Source organism: Hirundo rustica, chromosome 4 (genome assembly GCF_015227805.2).
Source record: "Hirundo rustica isolate bHirRus1 chromosome 4, bHirRus1.pri.v3, whole genome shotgun sequence".
NCBI lineage: Eukaryota > Metazoa > Chordata > Aves > Passeriformes > Hirundinidae > Hirundo > Hirundo rustica.
Window position 1 is genome coordinate 53,062,472 of NC_053453.1, and position 20,433 is coordinate 53,082,904.

Sequence of the window (20,433 nt, forward strand, 5' to 3'; positions counted from 1 at the left end):
GCCATCTCTTTCCCTGGAGCTAGTGATGCATCAGGGCAGGGAAGGCAGCGAGTGGAGCTTAGAGAAATGGGCTCCAGACTGAAAGTGAGAACCTGGGGCCAAAAAAAATAACAAACTACGGTGCCGGGAACTCCTCTCTTCTTATCTCTTGCCGAGGAGGCAGGAATTTCTGTCCCCATTCCTCACGCGATATTAAAGCCACATTATACAGGTTGCTGCAGCATTAGTCATTTTTAATTAATTTATCATCGAAATTAACACGCTTTTTATTTTGTCAGCAATGAACTGCTACTCCCTCACTGTTCCTTGATACCCAGCCAAGAGGAGGATGGCAAGTTATGCTCCACCCATCTCCTCTCCTTCATAAAAGGGGCAGCCCCGAGTGCCAGCTTAGTCTCTTTTGCAGCTCGCAGAAAATAAAGACCCATTGGCTCACTCACCTCTCCTGCAATTTTACCTTTTCTGCATTTTTTTCTTTTTCCTTTCTTGTTGCAACAGAGTGTGGGAGGCAGCATCAGTGGCTCCGCTTTGAGGCTTGTCAAGGCTCAGCACATGCACACAAACACACACTCACAACCCAGAGCAAAAACATTTGCTCTCACCTGTCTCCAGCTCAAAGCAAACCTCCCATCCAAGCAATCTGACAACACTTGGAACAAGAAGGCACCCGAGCCAGAATATAATGTAAGGGAAAGAAATTGTGTACACTGGCAACTTTTCTCTAAAAAGCAAGTGGCCAAAAGGAAGGAGCATTTAAAGAAGAAGACAACTTAAGGAAGAAGATTTCATTTTTTGGATTTCACACCAAACTTTGGAAAAGTTTGTTTGTTTGTTTGTTTGTTTTTTCTTTTAGTTATTATTCTGTGCACCTTCTTCTAAGAACACTGAGACATTGTTACCTGCATGTGAAAGCTTTCACAGAGATACATTTTTTTAAAAGGAAAGAAAAGCAAGAAGAACAATAGCATGTGGACCACCTAGCCAAAGGCACCACCGAAGCGTCCCTTGCGGCAAGGGGGACCCAGACTCTGGATGTGTATAATTCCGAGGGACTGCATTTTTTTTCCCACCGGGCTTATGAGATAGCGCAAAGGCAGGCGAGTCACCGAGAATTACTTCTGTCTCCCCTCGCCGCCACCGCCACCACCTCTGCGTCCTCTTCCGAGGGCTCCCGCGACTCTCCCACCTCCTCCCGGCTGGCAGGGGACATGGGAACGCGCAGCGCCCTCGATGCCTGAGGCCGGGCGGCCGCGGGGCTGTCTTCGGGAAGCGCTTCCCTCCCGGGGCTCGCCGTCCATGTGCCCGCAGCCGGCGGGGCCTGGAGTCGGGATGAATTTCGGCGTGGTCTTCGCGTTCATCCTCTCGCTGCCCCTGGCCCGCATGGAGGTGAGTTTCCGCGGCGGGCAGCGGGCGGTGCTGCCGAGCCGCCGGCTCCGCGCCGGGGGAGAGGCGGCGGCGGCTCCGGCCAGCAGGTGCGGCGGGCGCAGCCGGGGCCGCCCGGGGAGCGGCGGCAGCGGCGGGGGCGCGGAGCCCTGGGCGCGGTCCCGGCCCGGCCCCGCTCCGCCAGAAGGGCTGCGGCGGGGCCCGGCCGCGCTAATGGCGGGCAGCGACCGCCGCCCCCCGCCCGGAGGGCAGCGCCCTCTGGAGCGGGCACCCCCCTGGAGCGGGCACCCCCTCTGGAGCGGGCACTCCCCTGGAGCGGGCACTCTGGAGCGGGCACCCCCCTGGAGCGGGCACCCCTCTGGAGCGGGCACCCCCTCTGGAGCGGGCACCCCCTCTGGAGCGGGCACCCCTCTGGAGCGGGCACCCCCCTGGAGCGGGCACCCCTCTGGGGCGGGCACCCCCCTGGAGCGGGCACCCCTCTGGAGAGGGCGCTCCCGTTGGCACGGGCACGCCGAGCGGGGCTCGCCTGGGAATACACCCACCCCCGCATCTGCCCCCGGCTGCAGGGGCAGGGGAGAGCAGGCTGAAGCGGCCTCCGGTTAATGTGGGAGCAGGGATGCTGCTGGCGAGCCCCGGGGAACCCGCAGCTTCCTGCCCTGCCTCGCCCAGGGCTGTCACCCCAGGGCGGGCGCTGGCTCCCCTGAGCCTCTCACCCACCCGATGATTTTGGCATCACGGCGGTGCGGGTGCACTCTTGACACCTCTGGAATAACGCACAGTGCGAAATCCACTCTGGCATCGCCAGGGGGGCCATGGAGAATGGGCGTGGGGCTTTGGAAAGGGGGAGGAAGGCGACGGTGTGAGTAGAGGCACAGCACCGACACTGAGTGGCATGGTTATTGAGCAAGGTGTGTGCCCAGCTGGGGGAAGGGGCAGGACGCGAGTGTCTGCTGTGCTTCCACGGCCACACGAGTGTTGTGCCCTGCAGTCCTGAATGCGCTGCTCAGGAAGAAGCTGAGCAGATGGTAAGGGCCAGGTGGAAGATTTGAACAAACACCCCAACCCACTTTGGTTTCCCTATGTGGAAATCAAAGCCTCGTCTCAAGCCCTGGTTAAGGAAGGGGAGCCCCAAACGCCCAAATCCTTTGACCTCTGCTGTCACGCTTCATCGTCTGATTGCATGCAGATTGAGGGGATCAGAAAGCCCCTAACATTCCCACACAGCTCTTGGTTCCCTCTTCGGCTCTACCCAAGATGGCAAAACTGTGGGTTGGATCTGCAGCTTGATTGTCAGGGGCAGGAGATATCTTTCCATCAAAACTTTCCCTTCTTTGCATCATTTTTTCTCTTTTCCTTCCTCATTTGGGCAGGCTAAGTGGGTGCACCCCTTGGGGGATGGCAAAGAAGATGTTGGGTGCAAAGCATCACCTCACCTCGCTGTGGGCCCATTTCACCCTTGCCCAAGCCACAAAAGGAAGCAGTTAGACCTGTGGGCTACCCGGTGGTCATCTTTGTTTTGGGCAGGGAATGGTATTTCCTCTGCGGATGGCTCAGATGTCTTTCTCCCATGCAGCGTGAAACATCAGCTAGGGCTGGCGTCGGGGAAGGGTGAAGATGGAAGTGTCTGATCCCAAGGAGCTGTTACACAGTTGCCACAGTCAGATTGAAATACTGCACAGCTCTATGACAGCCTGGTAGAGTTTGGTAATTCTGGTCCGAGGTTTCATGGGAGGAATTGTGGTATTTGTCATTGTATGACAGGAGAATCAAGAACGTTTCTGCTTGGGTAGATGTTTCAGCCGGCAGCCAGTGCTTACAGTTACTTTGAGGGCAGTGTGTTGCACCCTCTTGCACCAGGCACAGGCAGCACAGCTCTGACCAGGCTGCTGGACCAGAGTCGTCCTCTGAATGGGTGCTGCAGCTCCGTACAACCCTGCTGGAGAAAGCGCATGAGGACCAGTAGCTCCCCAGATCAACAGAGGCCCTGAGCAAAGAGATGGAGCCTCCTGAGTCCCTCTCCCTCTTTGATCACACCCATCTGGAGCTGGAGGGCCCTGGAGCTCTTCCAGGCAGAGGGAGTACAAGCCTCAGCGGGAAGGTATTTGTCAGATGGGAAGCAAGGATGCTGAACCTATTTGCATTTGCCCCACGGGCTGTAAGAGTTGCCTTGCAACATTTACAGAGATGGGCTGAGCCAGTCGTGTTTGTGCCAGGGTGAAGCCCCACTGGCAGTGCTTTCTGGAATTCCCAGGGAATGGGGTGCAGTTGGACACTTGCTTAGAGCCTCAGCCCAGCTCCCTGTTGCGTCTTCCTGCTGCAAGGCTCTGGCGTTCTTCCCTAGTCTTCCTAGCACGAGGCAGTGACAAGGACAAAGCAGTGGAAGCTGGGATGGATGACACGTCTGGGGTGAGCTTGTGGAAGGAGCCGGGCGAGTCGTCCCTGCCTCCCTCTCGCTGTCAGCTGATGTGCAGCAGCAGGAGGGAATGACACGGCTCCTGCGCTGCTTCCAGTGCTGCTGGTGCACAACCAGCCCCGGGGGTGGAAGTGCCTCTAGTCCTTGCAGGGGAGGTGTGGGGTGAGTGTGGAGGAGCAGTGGAGTCCCACTTAAAATGGAAAAAGGGTGGGTAGGTCTGGCTGTATTTTAGGAACATGGACTAGATCAAATATTGTTCAATTATTTTAAGGGGGAGAACATAAGCTGCAACTCCAAGTAGAAGAGGTTCATGTGAAGAGGGTTGTACCTGCTGCAGAGTACTCTGGCAGGCATTTGTCAGGGTTCCCCTGTAGCCAGGAGTGGTGCTGGAAGGGTGGAAGCCCTGTGCCGGGTGAGCACTCGTGGCAGGTGCTGCTGGTCTTGCCCTCTGCCAGGGAATGTGGTGGAGTCTCCCTTCAGGGTCCACACATCAGCTTCAGAGGGAATAAAAATATGCTGTTTGTTGGGGTTTTTCCCTGGCTGATCACTCGAGACCCTGCTGCCAAGATCCTTTGCCATGGTGGGTGTGGAAGTGCTCAGAAAATCCTCGTCTCCTGGGCAGAGGAGTGAGTAGGTGGGTGCTTCTCTGCCCTCCACAAACTGGCGCTGCTGATACTATCCTGTCCTTCTATGTGCAGTCACATCAGCTTAGAAAAAGGAACGGGAGGAGTCCTCACCTCGGGACTATCCTTGTCTGATTTCTTTGAGCCCCGATTTCTTTGCCTGCCCTGCTGGTTGCACGATCTTTGCTCCCTCCTCCTCCTCTGTACCTACCAAGTGACACAACTTCAGGCAAGACTGTGAAACTCTCCCCAGAGGGTGTAGAGAGCAACACTGCGTGTTCCCTGCACCAGCCTGGCAGATGCTGATGGCAAGGGGACCTTTCAGCATCCCTGGTGCTCAAAAGCATAAATTGGGGGAAAAACTGCAGAGCAAGAGGTGGTGGGGCTTGGGAAGAGGCAGATTTTGGAGGAGTGCAATGTGTGGGAAGCAGGAACAGGGGAATTGCTGCATCTGCATTTATTTGCAGTGGCCAAACAGTGCTGCTGGACATCTAGGAGGAGGGGAGCAAAGCTGATGTGCTGAGAGACCCCACTGTCACAGCCACAGTGCAGGCAGCAGCTGCTCTGCTGCCTTCTTTCAGATGTGCCATGGCCTCTCAAGCACCAGCAACCAGCACAAGAAAGGGAGTTGAATGTCCCCTGCCAAGGGATTGGCAGATTGGGGGCTGCCCTTGCGACTCAGGGGAGAGTCAGTCAGGAACTGGGGAGCAGAGGGAAGGAGGGAAGAGCAAACTTTCTTCTAAGAATTCAGAGCCTCGCAGGAATATGAAGCCAGGCCTTGGGGCACTTGACAGCCAGCCAAGAGTCCATTGAGACAAAAGTCCTCTTTGATCTGCCGCACAGTTAAAAAATGAGATTGTTAACCTGCGTTAGACAAATAACTCCAGAGGAGCTGCTAAACAGGAAAAGCACCAGCTGCTTGGGCTGTTCTCCTGGGGATCCCACCTCTCTTGCAATGCTCCTCTACCTTCTGACCCCATGATTAGGTGGGATTAGGTGGAGGTGATTGATGGACCTCTACTTCCCTGTGTCTCGTTCCACAAGTGCCCCGGGTGTCTGTGGTGCCCGACCTTAGGGCCTCCCAGGCACAGGGCTGGGGCGGGGGCTAGAGGCATGGCTGTTCCCAGTGACAGACCCCAGAGGGAGCAAGGACAAGGCATGCAGCTCAGGCTTGTTGCTGCTCTTAAGCCAGCCTTGGCCTTGGTTTACAAGGGTAAAATAAGGAGTTTCACAGGCTTGCAATTGTCACTGACAGAGCTGCTTTACAAAAACCGGGGAGGAGGACAGGATTATGAGCCGTGTGGGCTGGTGTTACACCATAGCCGTGCTGGTAGTATCTGCAGCCAGAAAAAAATGGCATCTAAAACTGTTGCCTTGAGCAGGGAGTGGAGCTTATTGCTACAGGCAGTCACCAGAAATACGGTTCCTGAGGGCCTACACTTTTCAATCCCTGATTCATAGCTGCTCCCACTGCTCAGTTTGCAAGGTGACACCTCCCAGCTCACTTCCAAAGTCACCAAGTCTCGTAACACCTGCCCACGCTCTCCCCCAGCAGGTGCCAGAGTTTAAAATGAAGTTCCATTTCCTACATATATTAAGTGTAAGGAAGGTCCAGGGGCATCCATGCAGAGCAGCATTTGTACACAAACGCATTTGGCTGACAGGTGCAAACACTGAAAGCCTGCAATTTCACCACCCAGCACTGAGCTCTGACTGCAAGTACTGGGAATTGCAAATGATCCCTCTTCCAGTAAATGTGTGTGGCACAAGGCAGGGAAGTGCTGCAGAGCCTCTCCAGCACTGGGCTGTTGGTCCCCCTCTTCCTCACGCAGCAGGAGATGTCAGAAGGCATCTTCATTTCACAGCTATTCAGTGATCCCTGAGTTATACAAGTCTCTCTCTCACTGTGCATTCATCACTGATGCTGCTTCCCTCTCCCTCAGGGACTGAGGAAGTAATGCCTGGGGACGTAAAATCTGCTTTTTGCTGCAGGAAGACAGCCAGATCTGTGGTGAGATGTGACAGTGACAGGGATGGAGCGGGGCAAGGAAGCTTGGTCTGACTGAAGCTGTCTGGTGGATCTGGCTGTGGAGGTTTAGGACACTGGTGTTTTCTCCTCTGCACCTCTCTTCAGGAGGTTTCTGAACCTCCTTGGGTTTCAGCAACCTTCACATCACTGCATCCCAGTTTAAGTTATAGTATTAGAGGGTGGTCTGGCAGGGCCACCGGGGTCTGGTGATCTGAGGTGGAAGAACTCCTGTGGTCCTACTATGGAAGCAAATAGTGGGTGGCCAAGGACAGGCACGTGTGAGAGAGTGCCAGGCTCGAGCAGCCCTCCAAAAGTGGCTCCAGGTTTGGGCAAAAGCCCTCAAGCTTTAAAGCAAATGTTTAGCCACCTGCCTGGTGGCTTTTCTCACTGTGAGCGGGAGGAAAATATTCTGCACTGAACGCAGGCAGGGAGGGAAGAGCTGTACAGTAGGAGGACCACACACATGCCACCAACTGTCCATAAAAACCCACACAAAAATCCCTGCGTTTCACAGGCACACAAGCCAAACTCTCTTCTCAGTTACAGGGACATGCGTAGGGCTGTGCCTCAGACGCCATCCAGCACCCAGCTGAAAGCAGCTTTTCCACTTGAGTAGCCCTGAATGAAGAGAGCTCCCAGCTAAGCAAACACTTTGGCCAGCACTTTCCTCTGTCCCTTTTTCTAGTCTGTCGGAAGTATGTTTTAATCAGCGCTTGCTTTCCCACACCGCTCCTTTGTACTCTTATTAAGTGCTGTCACTGGAGCCTGCTCTAGCCTAGTGCCAGAGTAAAATTCCCAAGAGACTGATGGCATTGCACCTGCCTGCACAAACTCTGTATTTGGCCCGTTGTCTGATGTTGTTAACCTGCTTACTTAAAGTTTTTTCATGCTGGTGTGCAATGAAATCCAAACTCCCATATGTTTCTTCCTCCAAATCATCTCCTCAGCCCACGACCTCCTTGCAGATTTTGTGGTTTCACTGCGGGCTCACGCTGGGGCAGCCTCAGTCACGAAGGCCAATCTTCATCTCCACCCCCCGCCTGTTTTTTTCTTTAAAAAAGAGTATGCAAATGATGGGTATTATTGGGACTCTGTGGCTTGAAAACACACGTGCTCGCACACGCACATACACACGATAACTGACAAAGCCTGTGAAGGAGTTTCATAACGGAGGGAAATATTGGGAAGGTTTTATCTGATAGTGTAAGGGAAGTCTGTTAAAACGCCTTTACTGCAGGCAGCAGAAATTAGAAGCCACCTGGAGAAGTCATACACCACCGGAGAAGGAAGCCTTTCTGTCTGCTCGCACAGTGTCCGGGGCTGTGCTGCACAGCCCGGGTATTTTTTGGCTTTTTTAGTCTCCCGTCAGCTTTGTGAGTGGGGCTCTCTTGCTTTTGCTTAGGTTTCAAGTTCATGCCTTCATGAGGAATAAAGCCCTCAAGGTTTAAAAGCCAAGGCAAAACAACACACGTCTTTGCTTTTCACTGTTTCGGTCGTGTCTCCCCTGTGCTTGATTCCCTGATCCCACTCGGTGAAACAGTCAGTATTTGCAGATCATCTCTCTAATGATTGTTTCTCCCTTTCTTTTATTTTTGTCATCTGGCAGGGGGACCCCTTACCCGAAGATATTTATGAGATTTTGGGTGGCAGCTCAGTGCGCTCCATCAGTGACCTCCAGCGTGCCCTGCAGATAGACTCCGTAGGTAAATCTCCTCTTCGCCAAACATTCCTTTATTTTTAATTAAGTCTTTGGGAGGGCTGGGAGGGGATATTCTGTTTTTCAGCAGGCACGCTATCAACAGACTTCATTATGAATATAGGAACCATTCAGGAGCTAAGACCTGGCTGTTTACAGACTTAGTCCCACTGAAACTTGTAGGAGCTAGAGGCAATAGGATGCTTTTTTAGATTTTCTAACTGTCTGGACGCTGGCTTCCAAAAACGGTAGGAGATGGGCAAGGTGAGTGCAAGGAACTGAGACCATCATTCTTCACCCTGGGAGATGCTCAGTCAGCAGGGCTTGAACTGGACAAGGTTTGGTTTAGGAGGCAGCAAAATGGGAGGTGGTAATAGGATGGCAGAGGAGGAAAGGGCCGAGTGGGTTTCCAGGTTTAGCATGCACAAAAGGCCGCGGGCTCCCGGAGGCTCTTAGGATGAGAGCAGCAGAGCACGTGTCCACGGGCGAGCTATGGGACAGGGGCTAAGCCAGAGTAGTGTCGTTTCACCTCCTGCCTGTAGATAAGAGCTCCGGGGGCTGCAGGGCCTCGGGATCACTTGGCCAGGGCTGAGTGCAGTGAGCAGCAGGAGCAGTGAAGTGTGGAGGGGTCGGCACGTGTGGGAACTGGAGCACACGCCACGGCGGCCGGGTTGGCCCAGGAATTTATTTATAAACGGTCTCTTCAGAGCAAATTCCTTTCTATTCTAACCCTGTTCCCTCTCGTCGTCCCCCAGCCCCCCCAGCTCGACTTGTCTCTCGTGTTTTGTCTGTTTTGAGCTTTGTAATCCTTGCCGAGACACTATCTACGGGGGAACAGAATTTCCTGCTTTTGTTTCCTATGCCAGTCCAGCCACTGGCGCAGTCTCAAAAGCATTCCCACTGCCTTTCAAAATGGCCCTGGAGGGGCAGGGGGGAAAGCGAGGGGGAGGGCACCAGCTGTGTTCAGCTATTGTTTGTCTTAGAAAGAGGCAATGAGGCTCCCCACCACTGCCAGGGCCGCTCCCTGCCCTCACCAGTTCCCTCCTCCTTGTCCACGAGCCACACAATGGGGCAACTTCCAAAATTAGCTCTGCTGGATTGTCCCAGGCTGATCCTCCCCCCACCCCAAAGGTCTTCAGTACTGATCCAGTGTAGAAGGACAACCTAGGGGAGGGAGGGACGTGATTCTCAACAGATTTGTTTTGAGTCAACAGTCGTTGCTATTTTTTTGCACCCATTTCTCTTCTCTCATCAACTCAGCTTGTGCACCAAAGACAGCCCCCACCTTCATTTGAAGGAATGCCACAGGATGGAAGGTGGGGCAAGGAACAGCTAAGATGCATCAAATCTGCCATGGCCCAGTGTCTAAGGAACATCCCCATCATGGCTATTAACCAGCCTCATGATTAAGAAATAAAATGGGCTTATCTGGTTGCCTCCAGAAGCCCAGGGCTATGAGAGAAGGCTGCAGAGCTTTGAGTCACTGGTTTCACTTCAGGCCCCAGATAGGAAATGCTGGTCAAGGAAACAAAAAGTGGTGCTGTGAAGCTGTTTCTTTGTTTCACCCCGTGGCTCTCATCTGTTCCCAGGTACTGACTGAGGGGCATTGACATTTGTTTGCCCTGTGAGGAATTAGCAAATTAGTGTGTTAGCAAAATAGTCCCAAAGCGGCTGGAGCTATTCCCTGTGCTGTCCGTGCACCCTGTGTGTGTCACCACTGCTTCGCTCCACGGACTGCACGAGGAGCCAGAATGAGGCCGCTCCAGGATGCAGATGGGCTGAGACAGTGCCCTCCTGAACTCAGGCACTACTGCAGACCCAGGGACAGAAGTGTGTAGAGTGGAGTCATCTCCTTAACTGTGGTTGCCCACAAAGCAGTGGCTGCCCATGTAAACCAGTCATCCAGACACCTTCTCTAGCCCAAAGAGAACTACAGGCCCTTCTAAAGCGTGATTCACCGGTTCTCATTTTGGGAGTTTGCCTGAGGGTGAGATGAACGGTGCCTAGAATTGATCACACCTTTCCAGCTATTTTAAAGGGTGTCTGTCTGTCTCTCTACCTCACACATAGATGTTGACTGCTTGTTGACAGGCACATGATTTCTGCCTTGTGAATGCAGCCTCTGCGCATCCATCCCAAATCCATCCTCAATTGCTTGAGAGCTGAGCAGAGAGCAAAGTCCCTGCTCCCCCTTATGAGAAGGCTGCAATAGGGCAGGGCTGAGGAAGAGGAATGGGACCTGATAGGTAAGGGAAGTCTGCTCCAGTACACATCTGATAAACAGAAATCTTCCACTGGCCCCTAATTCCCTGTAAGAAAATTGCTCCCTTGATGCTGACGTCCATTCAGTTTCCTTCAGCTGCTAAAGCAGGTCAGAGAAGGAAAGAGCTGTGGCTGGGTGGGAGCTATCTTCGAGTGCAGCCATTGTCCCGAGCTCAGGAGGGGCTGTGTGTTGGAGTGCTCCATGGGGATTATGGGCATTTCTCTATTCAGCACTTCCTATGGGAAAAAGCAGTGGGGTGGGAGGGAACCACTCAGGGCTGGCCTGAATGCTATCAGTCTTCCTCTCAATTGCTGACTGAACCACCTCCAGATCCTGCCTCTTACCTTAAAGTAGTCTAGAGGAAAAGTAATTTTAACTTTATTTTTCTGTTCTTCTGTCATAAAACTGCTCTAACCTAGAGCAGCTGAGGTGAGTAGGGAGAGGGAAAGCAAGCATCCCACCTACCACGCATCCCCCGCTTCACCTGCCCTCTCACCTCCCAACTCTCCCAGTCCCAAGCCATCCCAGCAAGGCACCTCAGTGTTAAATACCAAGTGTTCTGCTTGTCCCTTCCGGTCTTTGATCCTCCTTGGTGTTATCCTGGTCTCAGCTGGGCCCTCTGCAAGTCCTCTCTGATACCAGAAATCCCGACATGGGCCTTATCTTTCTTGAGCTGGACTTTTCCTCTCCCAGACCTGACAGGGTCCCCTCTTTCACGGTAGGCTTCTTTCTCTGAGCTGCCTAGTCTGAGCAAAGAGTGTCCGTGCCCCAGCACAGCTGCGACCTTGCTTGTGCATTTACGCATGGCATGATGTCCTGGGTCTGTGACTTATCCCATGTCCTTGCACTTTGCCTGGTGATCTGAGCACAAGTGCCTGCTGTCTTCTCCTGCCTCTACTTGGTGCTATTAGGTCATATCTTACTCTTTGCAGAGCAGGATAGCTCGAGCCTGAACCTGAATGCAACTCAGCCTGATCAAAACCCGGTGGCCCCGTCTCGAGAGCGACGAAGCCTAGGTGAGCTGAGGGTCTTGCACCTTGTGATTGTGGAGGCACTCACCTGAGCAGCCATGGGTGGTCCAGATACACGTCTGAGATACAGATGCGGGGGTAGATGTTATATTGTGCCTGTATGTGTGGAGGCTTGAGAAGGAGGGTCTGGGCCTGGAGTGGGAGCTGGGTGTTTCATCCTGGGAGGGCAGGAGAAGGAGTCTGGACTTGTGTGTACTGCTCTGCTTTAAATCCCAATGGCGCTTGTTTGCTCTAAAGTGTCATCTCCTGCCTGGCCTGCAGTGAGAGGCGTTATTGTAGAGGGGCTTCCTCCACAGGGCATGGCTCTCTATAGGGAGAGAGCTGGAGGGGTGGGAGAAAGAGGAAGGGCATACGTGTGTGCGTAAGCTTGTGCACGTGAGAGCCGTGTGGGGTCCTTCCCTTGCACCAGAGGTGGCTGTAGTGGGTTAGTGACAGCTGCAAAGCCCATTGCATCCCCTGTTTCTCTCTTGGCCCTCCATAGATGCCCTGGCAGCAGCAGAGACAGCTGTCCTCGCGGAGTGCAAGACACGGGAGGTGGTCTTCGAAATCTCCCGCAACATGGTGGACAGCACCAACGCCAACTTCGTGGTATGGCCGCCCTGCGTGGAGGTGCAGCGCTGCTCCGGGTGTTGCAACAACCGCAACGTGCAGTGCCGCCCCATGCAGATCCGCGTCCGGCACGTTCAGGTGAGCGACTCGCCTGCCACCGCTCCCTCCTCCTGCCGCCCACCGCCGTCCCTGCGCCCCAAAGCCAAACACAGGGCGGGTCTCAGGTGCTGGGCTCGTGCAGCCGTCTGTCCCCTCTGCACTGGCCCCGCGGCGCTGCAGCTGCTGGCGCGGGTGACACCCATGCCAATGGCTGGAAGGGCTGGTGCTGTCCAGCAGCTGGGGACTGTCCCCACGCAGAGCTACGGGGCACTGTCCCTAGCTGCCGCTCCACACCACAGCCCCTCCTGTGGCTCAAGGCAGCCTTGTTGGCTGTGTTAGAGCAGAAGAAACAGGGTGCTTTCATTGCAACAACCGCAACTGCTTTTGATGCATAAGGAAGAGGGTTTGCAGTGTCGGTCTCCATCCCCCACTGCTGCCGCAGCTGCTTTCCGAGGCATGCACTGGAACAGCTTCTCTTTCTCAGCCTGCAGTTACCTCCTGACCTGCTCCATCAGCCAGCAGACACCTAACAGCTAACCTCTTGCTCTGATCCTCCTCTCACAGCTACCAGTGATCTCCTCACAGCTTCCTCCCGGACAGCTTGTTTAAAAATAATATTCATCCCATACTAATCCTCTGCCTGAGCCATAAGAGACTACCCCAGGCAGGCAGCAGAGGTTGGCTGGGAGAGATTGTATTCACACACAGCCCTTTTCATCAGGAAATTCCTTTCTCAGAAAAGCCAGGCTGAATGAGGAAAAAATGGGGGGAGCAGGAGTTGTTTTTCTGGAAAAAAACAAGGGAGAGGTCAAAAGCCAGCTTGAAAAAGTGACCTGGAAATGGTTTCTTTGAGGACAGAGGTCTCTCTATTGTTTGGCTGGAAGTGTTTGTCTAGCGAGCAGCATGTGGTCTGAAGCGTGTGGAGTGGGCTTTCAAGGAAAGATAAACAGCCTGGCTGCTTGGGCGCTGGTTGAGGGATGCTGCGGGCAGCAGTGGGTTTAGAGGAATTCCATCCCAGATGCACAGCAGAGCGAGTATTTATAGCTTGTGGAGCACTTCAGGGACCGCAGAGTGGTTAGATAAGCTGAGAGAGGTCAGGCCTGGCTGCTAATGGAGTGGGAAGACCCCCTAGAAATCTTGTGCCCTGTGGTGGGATGTGGGGCAATGAGTCTTCCCTCTGAGTCAGCACTGGTGGAGAGTCCAAGGGAATTTCCAGAGCACTGCCCCTCCCATGAAGAGCCAAGAGCTTCAGCCCTACGAGTTATTAAAGAGCTTGAGACAAATTCAGACAGGCCTCAGCAGGGCTGATGAGGCTATGTTAGCTTGCTTTGGACCTGAGTTCTTCTCTTTTGCCCTTCCTGTAGGCTCCTGTGGGAATTATCCTGGTTGCCCGAGGTCTCTGCCATTGCGTCTGTCAAAAATAGGCTAGCAAGTCCTGCATGTTCCACGTTTCTGTTTCTGATCAACTAGTTATCCTGCTTAAGCTCTGCCAATAGTTAGGATCAGGGGAACCAGGGACATCCAAACTTGCCTCATCTGGGTCTGCTCTGCTGCCAGGTTCAGAATTATCACCCATACACACCACCCCTGAGTCTGAGTTTGAGTTTTGAGTTTGAATTTTGAGTTTGAGCAGGGCTCTGTAAGCTGCCTTCTGACCCTTTAGGAAGAAAGCAGGACTAAAGTGCACTGACACTGACTAATTTTACAGAGTGGGAGCTGTGGCTGTATTAATCTTTACATGCCTTCCTCCTTCAAATAGGTGAACAAGATCGAATTTGTCCAGAGGAAGCCAAAATTCACAAAAGTCGTTGTGCCTTTAGAGGACCATGTGCAGTGTCGGTGTGAAGCCGTGTTCCGACCACTCCCCAGGAGCATCCGTCCAGGGCCACATGAACAGAGACGTAAGGATCTTGGCATTAGTAGAATGAAGGGAGGTGTGAGAAGAGGGCCTGGGGAGAGAGAAAAGAGACCTCCACTGGTTTCAATCTGCTTAGCTCCAGTGAATTCCAAGGGCCTTATCTGGTTTATACCAGCTGAGGGACTTTTCCCAAGATGTCTGCCTGCCAGGAAGGGGCTGAAACTGAGGGGAAAGAAGGAGGGGAAGGTGAGAGGTGAGAGGAAGGGCATGGTGGGAAAAGGGAAAGGGCACAGATTGTAGAGAACAGAGGACAAGGAACAGAAGAACAGAAAGAGGCCTTGTGGCCCTGCTGTTGGAGAGGACTTTGTTGACAGCTTGTGAAGAAGGATATTTCAACAGGAGCCATCTGCCCCTGGCTGTACAGACACTCTCCCCTCTGTTTTGCCAGGCTTGTCACCAGCGTTCACCACAGCCACTGTCTCACAGAGGCGGCGAGTACGCCGGCCGCCAGCACAGAAGAGGAAACATAAGAAGTACAAGCATGTCAACGATAAGAAAGTGCTGAAAGAAATCCTCATAGCATAGAAGTGCTGGCAGGGGAGAGAGAGCACAAGGCAAGTAACAGCAAGCTGCTTTTCCAGTCAGGAGAGATGTCCTCCTGGGACATGGCATCTTAGACCCTTTCCCGCACCACTGGCCACTCGTTCAGTGTGGAGCTACTGCAGGACAAAACCTGGGTTTAGGAGGAGGAAGAACTAGGTTGGGTGCCAACATGTGGGCTCTATTTATGGAATTAATGCTCTTTGCAAAGTTGGAAAGATCATGTTGCTGCCACCCTTGCTCTCGGGCCCCACCCTCTCCTTTCTCTGCCTCCCTTTCAGGCAGAGAACAAGCCTGACTTCTCCCTACACCTAAATTCCCTCAGGGTCCATGTAATTAATCTGTCCTGTGAAGCAACTCCTCTTCTAGTTTCTCCATTGGTTCTCCATTGAAAACAGAGAATTAATGTTGCTCTAGGGATCCCTTTTCCTTGTATTTCATTAGTTGAGTTGGCAGAAAGACTGAAACGCAGCAACACTTTTGGTTCATCACTCTCCTAGAGAGAAGCCTATGTGCATGAGAAAGGTCATACCAGGGGAATGGAGAACTGGAAGTTCTGTCAAGAGATCTGGACTTTGTCAGGCCAGGGTCTGATTCTTCTCTCCATGATTTGTGTAAACAGGAGTAATTCCCTCATCATCAGAAGAATTTCACTGGTACAAGTGGGAAAGGAGGCTAAGCCCTGGTCTCCCATGAGAGGAAAATGTGCAGAAAAGAGAGGGAAAGAGTAGTCAAGGTGCAGATTGGTGGGAGCTGAATTTAGAGAGGGGTGACACAGCTTAACAGGGAGAGCCCTGGCCCACAGCTCAGCAGCTCCAGCTCTGCTGCAGCCACTTGAATAAGCCCAGGCCACCACTTCACATTCACTTCCCGTCACCCCAGGAGAGGGGACAGCAGGTTTCCATTTGCGGCATTTCGGGAGCTGGGGACAAGGGGCATCGGGCAGTGTCTTGAGACTGGAATTCCCACGCTTAGCCCTACAAGAGCGCTGATTATCCCAGGATTCTCCTGGCCAGCCTAAAGCTCCCAGGACAGAAATTATGCAAACCCATGCAAATCTCAGCTCTGTCTCAAGCTGTTCAGGGGAAAAAATAGAGGAGGTCAAAAGTCTTCCCGGGCTTCTAATCTGGCTCTTTGGTACAAATATTACCATGGGAGAAAAGGGGGTAGGAGGGGAGTTGCAGGGGGCAAAGGGTTACGTAGTCTAATGCTGTGTCTGGTTTTGTTTCACTTCCAGGTCTATTTAATATATTTGCTGTATTGCCCCCATGGGGTCCTTGGAATGATAACTTCTCCTCTTTGTCCATCTGCCTTGATGTCTGATTCAGACGGCAATTGGTGCTTCCCTTTCCATCAGTGGACCTTCTCCCACCAAAGCGTCCCTTTCATTTATTAGCATAATTTTAAAGTTTTACACATACACACACACACACACATAAGGACAAGGATGACCTACGCATATATATATACGAGAAAAGAACAAAGTACAAATAAAACCGCGAATGCCAGCAGCCAAAACTTGCGATAACAGGACAATTCCTTCCCTACTGTGGGGGACAGGATGATAAATGTGAAAAGGAAAGCGGGTCCAATTTCTTCTGAGAGAAGGAGAAAAACAGATGGACAGAGGCCAGAAGGGGAATATTCTCCCTTCCCCTCATGCTTCTAACAAGGCTGAGGGGGCCCGGCTGAGATCTACTCTTGCATTGGACCCAACTTTTGGAAACAGGCGGATCTCAGATTGCGAGCGGCGACCAAGGATGGAAAATGCACTAAGGACTTTTATCGCCCTACCTGGACAGATATATATTTTTAATGTGCGTGTGTATATTTTATTTTTAAAAAGAAAAACCAAAACCACTAAGGCATACAACATCTCGGGGAACAGAACAAACAAGCTAAGAAATAAAACAAAGAAGCCAAATGCATTCCCCCACTCCCTCTTTCCACTACTCCTGGTGCTGACTGGAAGGTGTTTGAATCATGGGGAAGAAGCACACTGCAGCAAAATCATCTCCACACCCCTGGCCCCTGCCAAGGGGAGCCATCTTTGCACATGCTGGTGGAGAATTCAACTTTCCAGGCTTGGACTCAAATTATTTTTTAAATTCAGTTGGGATGTGTGCGTGCGTATGAGTGTGTGTGTGTATATATATAGATACACATATATATACACATATATATGTGTGTGTGTGTGTATATATATACGCACACACACAAAGATGTGCATGTGTGTGCGTGTGTATGTGTATTTATACATACATATATAAATATATATAAATATATATATATGTGTTCTTAAACGGATTTCATTCCCCAGTGGCAGGAAGCTCAGAGGCACATGCACGCATCAGCTTCACTGGGCTGGCAGAAAAGCACACTGTTACTGAAATGTGCCTGCAAGGCTGGGGATGTGACAGGCAGAGGCATCATCTGATCTCTTCTCTTTCTTGTTACCCTTTTCTCTGACTCTGCACCCACCCCTCTCAGCACAACTTCCTTGCAGGAGGTGAAGTGGCACCACAACAAGACCAAGGACAGCCAAACTTAGAAGCATGACTTAATCTCAGTGAGCTGTCCTTGCCTGCTCTGTGGTCTTGAAAGCAGAATCGTGTCATTCCCACGAGGTTTTTAACCCCTTCCTGGATGTTCTGCATACTATGCCTCCACTAATCTTTCCCTGCAAATGTTCCCACATCTCTCATCATTTTCCTCACATTTTCCCTCTCAGATTCCTTCTTGATCTCTACCTATTAAATGTTCCCAACCGACTTAGCTTGGAAGTTGATCCATTATGTGGACAGCTCTGTGCGGGTATAGAGAAAGAAATGAGGATGGTCTTCGTAGTTGATAGCAGCCATCTGAGAGAGAAATAAGCTCTTCTAGGTGACGAGGACTCAGAGAACAACTGGAGGGTCAGTTATAGAGTCCCTCCTGGGCCACTGCCATTCTTTGAGGAGGGAGGAGGACTGTGTGGGCAAGGGCTGGTTTTGCACAGGTAATAGTAACCATTAGCAGAATTGTTACATATGATGGGAATTCCCAGCATCACCTTGGAGTCAGGGTGTTGGATTGTGCTGTGCTGGGTGCTGGGCACATGAAGAAAATGTCTGCCCAGAGCAATCACACGGCACTTCTCCCCTTGCACTCACACCCCTGTTGTGGGGAAAAGCTCTGGAGGGAGATGGGGAAGGTAACCAAAGCCACAGCCTGGGAGCTGTTAAAGTTGTGGAGGGACCCAGTCCTCACCTCCTGCAAGCCCAGAGCATTTCTCACACCACAGCCAAGGCAGAACATTGCTCCCTCCCTCCAGCCCCAACTCCTCAAGTCTTAAGACACTTTCTTACCCTGTTCCAAAATCTGTTTCTTTTGGTTTGTAAATATGATGAGGTTCTGGTTTGTTGGTTTTTTTTTTTTTCCTTTTTTTTTTTTCCTTTTTAAAAATGTAAGATTAATTTATACTCAGTACTGTATTTAAAGTTGTAAAAAAAAAAAAAAGAAAAAAAAAAAGAAAAAAAAAGAGAGAGAGAGAGATAAAGGAAATCACCTCTTGAACAGCATTTTCTCTTTCTTTTGGGAACTGAATAGAAAGCAGAGGCCAAACCAGCTCACTGCAGGGCATAGCAGGATTTGCAGGGCCTTCAGTTTCCTTTTCAGGACACTTGTTCTGAGATTGCAGAGAGAAGCAGCCAAAGCTGGGAAAGTCCTGAGAGGCTATGCACAGCCCTGCCCACGGCCAGCTGTTCTGTGCTCCTCCTTCCTCACTTGGACTAGTGAGGTGCCGGGATTTTTGTCTTGAAGAGGTCCTCTTCTTAGCTGCTCTGTTAGGACACCTGGCCAGAATTTCCATGTGCATTCATCCCATCTCCAGATTCATCTGCTTTGAAGGGCTTGGGACGGTCAGCACTGTTTACACTTCCCAAAGCTGAACAAACACTTGGCCCCTTCCCTCCTTAGTCACATTGTATAGACAACAGCAGTCCTTCCCTCGGTCAGAAAGGCTGCTGGGTTTCCCTTTCCCCCCAGCAAGGGAGGTATCACACATCTGGCATTTGGGTGCCATGCTGTGGGAAGCAAAGGCAGGTCCTGCCCTGTGCCTCAATTTTGGCACCCCCTCAGCACATGCACAGCACCCCCAGCCCATGGCTCAGCTGTGAGGAATGCAGACCCAAGAAATGTCTTGTGCTGCAGTGGTGAACCCGGGGACATCAGCATGTAGGAGTAATCCAGGATGTCCTTAAAAGACAAGCTTGATGCTCACAGGTGTGCACCTTGCTGGATGTGGTTCATTTTGATGTGACAACCTGTTTTCTCTCATCCTCCAAACAGTGATCTCCATCTGCCCCCAAGTATGAAAATACAGGCAAAATCACAATCCTCACTTTGATTTCCAGAGGGTAATTCAGGGAATAAAAAGATTTTTGGCATGATACTTCTTTGGGCTTGAGAGCCTGTCAGCAGGGACTTTGAGCACAAAAGAGTGCAAAGAGGGGTACAAGGCACAGGAAGCATGGGAGCATCATGCTGGACTAGGGAGTGGGAGGAAGGGCTCAGTATCCCAGGGTCCAGGACACTGCCTGTCCATGAAGGTCCCCAGGCAACCCCATTTGCAAATGCGGTCTCTGCTTTTAACAACTTGGAATGAGCTGATGCTGAAGGGCTGCAAGCCCTGGCACCCGAAGCCTCCCCCTGCCCAGTGCCTGTCACCCACGCGCAGCAGCTCCTTGTCCAGGGCCTTGCTCAGATGCTGCTTGCTCACCACAGCACCCTGGTATGCGTTCAGAACAGCTCAGCGGGGAGCACAGGAAAGAGGGACCTGTGCCACTCCTTAAGGCTGGAGCAGGTCGTCTACGCCCACCCTGCAAAGCCGGGCTCAGGAAATAAATCCTGGCAGCATGCTGATGGAAACTGTCTGCTGTAGCTTGGTGAACCCACTGCTACAGGTTATCTCAGAGGTGCTGGGAATTTTGGCAATTGTCCCTGGTTTAATTGCTCAACTGCTACCTTACCTAAAGGCCCAGTCTGGGATATGTCATTCAACAGGAGATCCATCTTTTGATGGAGGAAATGCATTCAGCCTTCCAACAGTTAAGAGAGGCTGCAGCAATGGATCCTCCCGTGATAGCACAGCTCCTGGAAGCAGCACGCAGATGGGAGAGCAAGCCAGGGGGCTATTCAGGCACGAGAAGCAAAACCCCGGGTTCTAGAGCCAGACTTCCAGGTGTTTAGCACTGACAGTTTGAAACACAAAATCTGTTTCATGGGTTAATGAAGAGAAAAATCAGTTTGCAAGAACAGGCTCAAGAAAACCCTTCACTGCTTATTTTGTTGGTACTCGGGAACACAAGCAGCTTAAACTCTCCCCACACCTGGTTGTGGCTGAAGGAAGAGCCTTCTCCAGCTCAGCCGCGTGGCACAAAGCCCATACAGTGGTGTTCTCCTCCCTGTGCTCAGCTGTGCCTCCCTGGCATAAGCTGTGCTAGCGCCGTGACAGCCATCGTGTCCTGCTGCCTCGCCTGCCCACAGCCCAGACCTGGCTGGAGACAGCGCAGTGGAAACCAGCGCTTTCCCTCTTTGTCCCAGGGTGGGACAGGGATGCGCTGGAATGTGGCCCCATCTCATTGCCCATGCACCAGAATCTGCTGGGCCCCAGAGCTGAAAAAGCCAGCTATGCCAAAGAAAAATCTGGGTACAAAGAAGGAGGAAAGCATGAGGAAATTGGAAGCTACTTAGGAAAAAAAAAAAAGCCACAACAAAAACTTGTTGCCTGAGCATGCAGCTGTTCCACACTTGCTTTCAGACAGCCCGTGACCAAAGGGTGCTGCCCCTCCCTGATCCATGATCTGCCCGTGACCAAGTGAACTTGTTGCAGGCTTGGGAATTTCCCAT

At 52.1% G+C, this 20,433-nt stretch overlaps 1 protein-coding gene across 1 annotated transcript; it reads left to right on the forward strand.

Moving 5' to 3' along the window:
* Nucleotides 1-414: 414 nt before the first annotated feature.
* PDGFB (platelet derived growth factor subunit B) lies at nt 415-16,472 on the forward strand. Its single transcript, XM_040062722.1, has 7 exons — nt 415-1,386; nt 8,055-8,151; nt 11,340-11,423; nt 11,920-12,125; nt 13,846-13,987; nt 14,393-14,558; nt 15,782-16,472. Exons 1-6 carry the CDS (start codon nt 1,231-1,233, stop codon nt 14,527-14,529), a joined length of 822 nt encoding a protein of 273 aa, XP_039918656.1. The 5' UTR covers nt 415-1,230; the 3' UTR covers nt 14,530-14,558; nt 15,782-16,472.
* The last annotated feature ends 3,961 nt before the right edge of the window (nt 16,473-20,433 follow it).

Excerpts from the sequence above, each read along its gene's own strand:
- PDGFB (XM_040062722.1), top strand. The coding sequence starts at position 1,231 with ATGCCTGAGGCCGGGCGGCCGCGGGGCTGTCTTCGGGAAGCGCTTCCC. Across the intron at positions 12,126-13,845 it reads TCCGCGTCCGGCACGTTCAG|GTGAACAAGATCGAATTTGT; the intron begins GTGAGCGACTCG and ends TCCTTCAAATAG. Across the intron at positions 13,988-14,392 it reads AGGGCCACATGAACAGAGAC|GCTTGTCACCAGCGTTCACC; the intron begins GTAAGGATCTTG and ends CTGTTTTGCCAG.